The 8,893-nt window shown below is 28.4% G+C and overlaps 1 protein-coding gene across 1 annotated transcript; it reads left to right on the top strand.

The window, feature by feature from the left end:
• The first annotated feature begins 456 nt into the window (after positions 1-456).
• Positions 457-5,352, top strand: LOC115700072 (uncharacterized). Its single transcript, XM_030627627.2, has 2 exons — positions 457-875; positions 4,315-5,352. The coding sequence occupies exons 1-2, from the start codon at positions 562-564 to the stop codon at positions 5,156-5,158; spliced, it is 1,158 nt and encodes a 385-aa protein (XP_030483487.2). The 5' UTR covers positions 457-561; the 3' UTR covers positions 5,159-5,352.
• Positions 5,353-8,893: the final 3,541 nt, after the last annotated feature.

The following is an 8,893-nucleotide window of genomic DNA, read 5'->3' as shown; positions in this document are numbered from 1 at the left end:
TGACGTGGATGTAGAAATTATAAGCAACCTTAAGAGTGGCTTCCATTGATTTCTCTTAAATATGGTGGTTTTCGCATTTTTTTATGCCAAAAAATCAAGTGATCCACACATTAACAAAAATTATTCTTTAGGATATAACTTTTAATGTTTATCTTATGATGTAATATTAGTTTTTTGTATGGCCTAGTTGGTTGATGATGATATAAGTTATAATATATTTAGGTGTTGTTTCTCAAAATACATAAATTATTATTATATAAAATGTTTATATATAGTGCTAATGAAATTGCAAATAGGCTATTATAATTTTCCACAAAATAAATATGAAAAGTCTCTCTCTCATTAAATATCTTGCCAATTTAGTTTTAATTCTATTCGGATGATATGTGAAGACATAATCTTATGAAAATAAAATAATGAGGAAACTCAGGCTAACACATAATTAAGTACAAAAGAATCATCATCATTTTTTCTATATATATAATCACGTACCAACTTTAAAGAATAAAAGTCAGATCACATAATTCAATCAATTGTTTGTGGAAGAGAGGAAATAAAAAGATGTATGTAACAAGGCCTATGTCGATGTATAGAAGGGAGCCTGAAACAATGTCAATAACTCCGGAATTGGAAGGTCCTCATTCTGGTTATCTGGTAATGTTTAACGAAGAAGATTATGATGATCAGGTGAGCGAGAGCTGTTGTGGATGCTCTGGCTTCGATAGACTCAGGAACTTGCCTCTACCTCAGAACAAAATTTTGAGAGTTGAGCATGATGATGACTTGCATAAAGATGTCGTCTTCATACCAGTTCTTAATCATCCATTGTCTTCCAACCGTTACTATGCCATAGTGCCCCATGGCGACCATACAGGGTACCTATATATATATATAATTATTATATGTGTGTGTTTTTTCTAATGAATTATGTGTTATGATGATCAATATTCTGAAAATTAAGAAGTCATATCCGGGTGTTAAAAATTAGTACAAGTTTTCATCAATTATTATTGAGTAATTTGGGTGGTAAATATTTGAAATTTTCTTTTATTTACAAATAAATAATTAGTTTTAATTTTTGACCATAATAATACTTAAATTATATTGTTGGAACCTCTGTAGATATTTATTAGTTGTGAAGTCATTATCAACATGTGATTATTTTATTGGTATATTTAAATTAATTTTTCAATAAAAAATAAAAATTTAATGACCTGCCCCAATCAGAAACTGTGACACAAGACCGATTGAGTGAGCCTTAAGAAAATAAAAATTATTAGGCTCTTTTATTAAAATATATCTACTAAAAAAGAGGAAATTATATTGTATACCCACTTTATTTTACTTATTTTAATTTTTACTCTTATTTCTATATTCTTTAAGATATACCCACTTTTATAGATGATGTCTCCATTATACCATTTAAGTTAATATAAATTATGTGCTAGACTTAAGTAGAAAGTGAGACTATATTAAACAACTCACTCACAAAAGTGGGTACTTTTTAATGAAATATAATATGAGAGTATTTTTTATTAATGGATACAAAAAAGAAATATTCTTCAACTTATCCCTACTAAAAATACATATATTTTTTTAAAAGAAATATTTCTTTGGGCCCCTGGGATGGGTGGGCTCTAGGCGCGGGCCTAATTTGATTTAGCTCAGGCCTAATTCTGCTGCCACGTAATTATTGACTTGACACTTAATGTCCATGTACCTACTAAAGTTCTATAAGTATAACTTAGTATTATTAGCGTCAAAAATTAAATTTATATATTTATCTATAAATTATTGTTCCATACATATATATATATATATTTAAGAAAATATTTTAAAAACATTACCAATTCAAGTCTTTTTAGTTAATGTTTTTAAAAAGTTAATGGGTATTTTAGATTATTTATAATATGATGTCTTAAAGTAATTGGAAGAGTGTAATATTTGAAAAAAAAAAGTGTTATCCATAACAATAGTTTGAGTTTTGTTGAAAATTAACTAATAGAATTTATTGCTACTGTTTTCTCAATTGAAGGACTTGATTATTGAAAAAGATTTCTAATTTCAAAATAAAGAATAATTAAAGGGGCATTTATGTTGAAAATCCAATATAATAACTGCAACTTAAATTTATAGACTATTATCTTATGTAGGTATGTTTATTTTTACTTGCTTTTAGCATATAAATTTTTACATAATATATTAAAATTTTGAAAAATTACAAAATACATTCGTACAATTTTTTTTTTTTTATTTTTACCATTTTAATTATTTTATTTATAAAAATATTTTTTACAATAAAAATAATAAACTGTTCAATATTCTTTTATTTGTTTTATATTTTATTTATAGCTGTCATGTGATTGATTTTTTTTTGTTGTTTTATAGTTTATTTATAGTTGTTGTGAGGTTGATTTATTATTGTTTTTAGTTGTTTTCTTATATTTTTATTTTTTGCTTAAAAATTTATTTTTGTAATTTTAAAATTTTATTATCGTATTTTAAAAAAAATGTATAATTATAAAAAAAAATAAGTACAGATTTAAATAAAATTTAAAAAACAAATAACAAAAACATATTTATGAGAAAAACCCTTATCATATCTAGAATTAAAAATATTCTTTTAATGCAGAATTAAAAACATTTACTTGAAAAGTTTTAGATAATTTTAAAGATTTTTCTAGTGAATTTGGATCTCCTAGTTTATTCCTAAAAATTGTTTTAAGAAGTTATTTTTCAAAGTAAGAACTTTTAGGGAACTTTTATTTACACCAAAAAAAAAGTACATCTCAAATATAAAGTTCACCCAATTTTATTTTTCAAAAATCTTGTTTTTTATAAAACCACGCAAATTTTATTGCAAAATTAGATGTTTAAATAATAATAATAATAATAATAATAATAATAATAATAATAATAATAATAATAATAATAATAATAATAATAAGAGTTTTTAGCAGCAAAACCTTCCTAATTGTTGTTTCAATTGTATTTAACTTTTTAAGCTCAAATTTTTGGCAGTAAAATCCTCCAAATTACTGAACTAGTAGCAAATTTAAGGTGTCATTCAGTTAACTGTTACTATGGGCTGCTTATATGTACACTCTTGTACACATGACACGTTTATATTGGTACACTTAATATTATTATTTAAAAATTATTTTCAAAATTCATTTTAAAATTAAATAAAATTATAAAAATAAAAATAAAATATTTTAAAAATAAAAAATATTATAAATTTTAAAATAATTTATATACTTTTAAAATAATAATATTAACTGTATCAATATGAATTTGTACACATGTATAAAAGTGTACACATAAGGAGTCTATATTGGCAATTAACGGTAAAAAAAATGGATGTCACCTTAAATTTGCAAGCAGTTCAGTAGTTTAGAAAGTTTTACTGTCAAAATTTGAGCTTAAAAAGTCAAGTGCAAATGAAATAATTGATGATAGAGTTTAACCGCAAAAAACTCTAATAATAATCATTTCCAAACAAAAATTTAATAATAATAATAAAAAAAATACACCCTGTGTTTTTTTTTTTTTTAAAAAAAAAAGACAATTGTAATTATTCTTTCACCTCCTTCATAATTTCTCTCTCCAATAATAATATTTGAAAAAAAATATTTACTTAATAATATTTTATAAGTAAATATTTATAATTTATTATTCAAACACTCAAAAAAAAAAGGTCATTTAAAAAATATATTACTTTATTGATATTCAAACAAAAAATAATCTCAAGTTATTACTTTTTTTTTTTTGTACTTTTAAATAGGATAAATACTATTTTGGACTTGTATTTTTTATCGATTTGGACCTTCTATTTTGTTAAATGACAAAATAGACTAAATATTTTTAAAAATAATAAAAATAAGACCTTAAGTTCAATTTTCGATAATTTTATTTAATATAACTAACTTGAAGACAATTCCGAATATGAACAGATACAGAAAATATAGATAGTTTTGTTATAACACCTCTAAATTGAATTATTGTTAAGCTTTATTTTAACAAAAAAAACAACTATTTGTACCATTTTAGAAAATATATTATCCATTTTGTCATTTAATAAAATAAAGTCTAATTAATAACTTTTACAAAACACATAATTCAAAATGATATTTACTCAAGGAAAAAAAACTCAATATATATCCGTATTAGAAAATTTCATAAATAAGCTTTTTCTTACATAACTAATTAATTAAGTCTAACTAGCTATGACAACTTTCCTTAAAAAGAATGCTATTTTAGGCTTACAGATAAATTAATTTGGTTATAATTTTGATAATCAATTGGTACCTGTAGGAAAGCATACACAAATTCTAAAGAAAAGAACATGAGTACTTCATGTTTCAGCAGTAATAAAGTTAAAGACATTAAACCCATGCCACTTGATCCATTTGACCAGAATCAGCAGGTTGAGATAACTTGCCACAACGATTCTTTCTCAGCCAAAGCTATTGCTGCTTCAGATGGGTTTCCTATTAACTTTCTTAGGAAAAAACATTTGATTGTCCGAATGTATCCTCCATACTACAAACTTAGGCAAGCACTAGGTCTTAACGTTGCTCTTCGTGGTGCTCTTCCGTTGCTTAACAACGATGATTCTACAGTCCTAATTGTTGGGAAATGGTATTGTCCATTCATGTTTGTGGAAGAAGTCATGAAGTTGAAAGACCAAGTAAAGAGATCTATGTTCTACGAAATGACACTTGAGCAAAGATGGGTAAGGGTTTCGGGATGCAAAAAGCTTGAAAACGAGAGTAATAACACGGTGTTTGTAAATGTTGTTCTTGAGACAGAAAATGTTTTTGTTGAGGGATTGAAAGCTATATGTGACGAAAGAAATGTGAATACCAAAAAGGTGGTGTGGTTTAGAAGTTGTGAAAGAGTGGGAGAAGAATATGGAATAGGGTTGAATGTGGTTATTGTTGAGAGAATGAAGTGGGAGCAAGAAAGAGTTGGATGGGTTAGTAACGGGGGAAAAGGGAGTGTAGTGAAAGAGTACAACTATGATGGATTAGGTGAGTGGACTAGCTTTGGTTGCTATATTTTGGTGGAGAGCTTTGTTTTGAGAAGAATGGACAGAACCGTTGCTTTTACATATGATTTCAAGCACACCCACCAGATTAGATGCAAATGGGAATGATTTATTTATTTTGTCATTTTTCTTTCTACTCTGTGGAAGAAATTTCTCTCTTTTTATATATCTAAATTGTCTATTTTGTTTGTCTTTCGCAATTTGAATGTTGTGGCTTATAAATTAGTTTATTAACATGTGCTTACGATAAATAATGAAACTACATTGGATATATTGAAGAAATTCCGCCACCTTGTACATATTGTAATTACCTTAGTTACTTTAACGTTGTTGTCTAAAGAATTTAGACAATATTAAATTTGTGCGAGTATCTAATATATATAAGAACACTCAGTTAAAATCGTGCGAGTACTCAAACTATTGGCTACTAAACAAACAGAATAAAAGTAAAAAATAATAAGAACACAAGGGAATTATAGTGGTTTAGTCAGAGCTTGGTCTGCTTAGTCTACTGTTGTAAAGATTTCAGCTTAGTTTATTTGATTTAGACCACTCCTTTATATAGAAAGCAACTGTCCTTTAGGATTTACATAACTAATCGGTTTTAGAACCGTTTTACAATAAATGATAGTATTAAATCATAATAAACGTTTAAAAGCTTAATTTATTTGATTAAGACTACTCCTTTATATAGAAAGCAAATGTTCTTTAGGATTTACATAACTGATCAGTTTTAGAACTGTTTTACAATAAATGACATTATTAAATTAGAATAAATGTTTAAGGAATAAATGATGAGCAATTTAATTTGTTCTTGTATTAAGTGCAGCAAGGTATGCGACCTGCTAAGCGTAAATTTTTTATCATGTTCGCAGCATCTTACGAGTTTAGATCAAGCGAAACTAACTCTATGGGAGTCATTAATTAACACGTCATATTTTTCTCGGGAACTGGATCCACGTGTACATTTTATAATATAACACATGTCCCTGGTTTCGCGATTGACAACTATGTCATATAGGGAAACTATTAAAGAGAGATATGCGAGTTATTGTCACAAGATGATGACTTTTAGTTGTCTTGTCTAGGGTTTCAAAAAGACAGTTGCATTTACTATTTTTGTTTTCCCAAGATGCCATGTAACGCCCTAACCCATAAGGGTGCCATGTATGTGCTTTTATTAATTAGTTTATAATAATAAACTAATGGTTTAGGAAAAGTGTGGTTTAATTAAAACTTTTACTAAAATTTATTTAAGTTAAAACTTAACTTTTCATTCAAAATACAATTGGTTTCGGGGATCCCCTTGTTTATAGACTTTTACAACATATTACAAATATGATTACATTTCAAAAATACAACAAAAAAGATGGATCTTGTCCATTAAGAGCCAAGACACGGCGGCTGATATGTATATTGTCGGGAGACCTCTGACTCATGGCTGGTCCAGTTTTCCTTTTCCCTTTCCTACATCGCAGAGCACCTGTGAGTCACAAAGAGTCAGCAAGAAAAGCAGATAAAACATAATCAACACATAAGCATAAACTTAAAACAATGCATCATATAGACTAAACGGTCATTCAAGCATATGCAGTAAAGATAATCAATTAGTTATCTTATAACACAAACCGACTTGGATACTTTATATGTCACTATCGTTGCTTAATGAAGCAACTAATAAGTAAGGAACCTATCAACGGTTTCCAAAAGTCAGTGATAACAAATTTCTAACAACGGTAATTATCGTATCTTTACCTCGATTATAATCGAATCACAAACGATAATAATTGAATCTTATTTGACATGCTAAGCAGTGCAATTGGCTTTTCTTACCTCAGTCCAATATTCAGGTGTGCAGGCCGACCTGAGTGGCTTGACGATCTTGGGTCCTAAGTCACGACAACAAAACTTGATAAATAACTTAACCAATCCTGAAATAAGCCCCCAATTCACAACCGGACAAAATCTAATCAATACGGTTTAAGAAACAACCTAAACATCAATAAAACACTCTACACTAGGTTTTGAAAAACACCTAGAGCAAAAAGCCAGTTTTGAAAAAAAAAAAACTAGAGTTTCCCCTACTGGCCAACCGGTCGGCCAGTTTCTTAGTAACCTATGGAACCGGTCGACCAGTTCCTACTGGCAGAAATGAAAAACTTCAGTTTTTGCATCAAAACCCAACCAATTCACCTCCAAACCTAATAAAACTCTCCAGAACATACCAATAACATAAAAACAACATATTCAAGTATTTAAAACTCGATAATACCTTAAAATGACAAAATCACCATAGTTGAGTGAAATTTGAGTTCTTGAACTCAATTCACCCAAATCAAACCTAACAGCCAAAGAATCATCAAATCCACACTTAAACAAACTTAAATTAAACCTAGAAATATGCTCTAAACTCAATTAACTCCACAGACTCGAATTCATACAAAAATCTATACAAACTCAACTTAAAACTTTAAAATTCAAGGAGAAATAGATGGAGAACTTACCTCAACACATGTACGACTCCTAGGGTTAGTTAATTCTACTAAAAAATGGTTGATTTTGTAACATACCCACATGTTCCAATAAAATCTCTGTAATTAATAAATTACGCTCAATTTATTCATTACTCAAAAATCACTAATTAACTCACAATTAACTTAAGTAAGATTATAATCTTACTCTAATTTTCATATAATTACATATTTAATAAAATATATTTAAATAAATATTATTATATTTTTCGAGATATTACATACCACGTCATCAAACCTTTCAGGGTGTGTGTAGGCATGCTCTCAGTAACCGTTGGATTGGGTGACCTTTCATATTTACCTACCACGTTTCTATATCCCAACGGATATGAATGATTTGTATTTAACTTTCTCAAATACAAAATTATCACACTTCATTTTCCTCCCATTCTCAATTTCTCATTTGAAGTTTTTTTTTTCTCTAAAAAATTTAACCTTCAAAATTTTGAATTGTCTTTTTCCATAAATAATTTTCGAAGACCTAGTGAGTCTCAGAATGACAACTGAATTCAGAAGAACAAACTTCGTATAAAAGGTTGGTATTTCTTTTTTTAACTTCTCTGTTACTTTATTTTCTTTGAATGTTTGTGTACCTCCTGGGTAAGGGATAGGACTTACTGAGAGAACTAAAATTTTGAGTGAATTAAGGCAAAATAAAAAAAAATTGGAAAATTATTTCATGTAACTTAAATTCTTGCATATTTCATGACAAACTTTCAATGCGCGAACTTTTTTCATTAGAGCTTCTTTGCATACTCGCATACTTAGGCTCAATTGTCTCCAAATTTATGATTGGCATTGGTTGGGTGTATCACAGAGATTTAATGCTTATTTCTTCTTGTAATTCTTAGGACACTACGATACACCCAACCACTCCGTTCTATTTTGGAGTTGGTTTTTCTATCATTTTTTATTGAGTCGCAATTTAGAACTATCGAGTTTTGAAGTGGTGGGGTGTTTTTCAGCGACTTAATGTTCATATTTCCATATAATTCTTAAGACACTGAGATACACCCAACCACTTGTTGAGGCTCAGATGTTAGTTTTGTTGTTTTTGTTGAATTTAAAATCTGTTATTCTGGTGACGACACTCATCTTTTAAACCGCACTCACACCACGCTGAAAAGATCTTCTATCTTTCAGATGAGTGATTTCTCAGATAGCCAATTGTACGAATCTGGAGATGGGGCTTTCATTGATGAATCCCAAAAAAGTGATAGCTTTATCCCAACATCTCTCTTGGAAGACAAAGTCCCAGCGAGGGTAGATAGAGAGAGCTCGTGATCTACTGGCAAGATAAATTGCATGGTGC

Source organism: Cannabis sativa, chromosome 8 (assembly GCF_029168945.1).
Source record: "Cannabis sativa cultivar Pink pepper isolate KNU-18-1 chromosome 8, ASM2916894v1, whole genome shotgun sequence".
NCBI lineage: Eukaryota > Viridiplantae > Streptophyta > Magnoliopsida > Rosales > Cannabaceae > Cannabis > Cannabis sativa.
The sequence above is the reverse complement of the archived record's forward strand: the minus strand, read 5'-3'. Positions and strand labels throughout refer to the sequence as shown.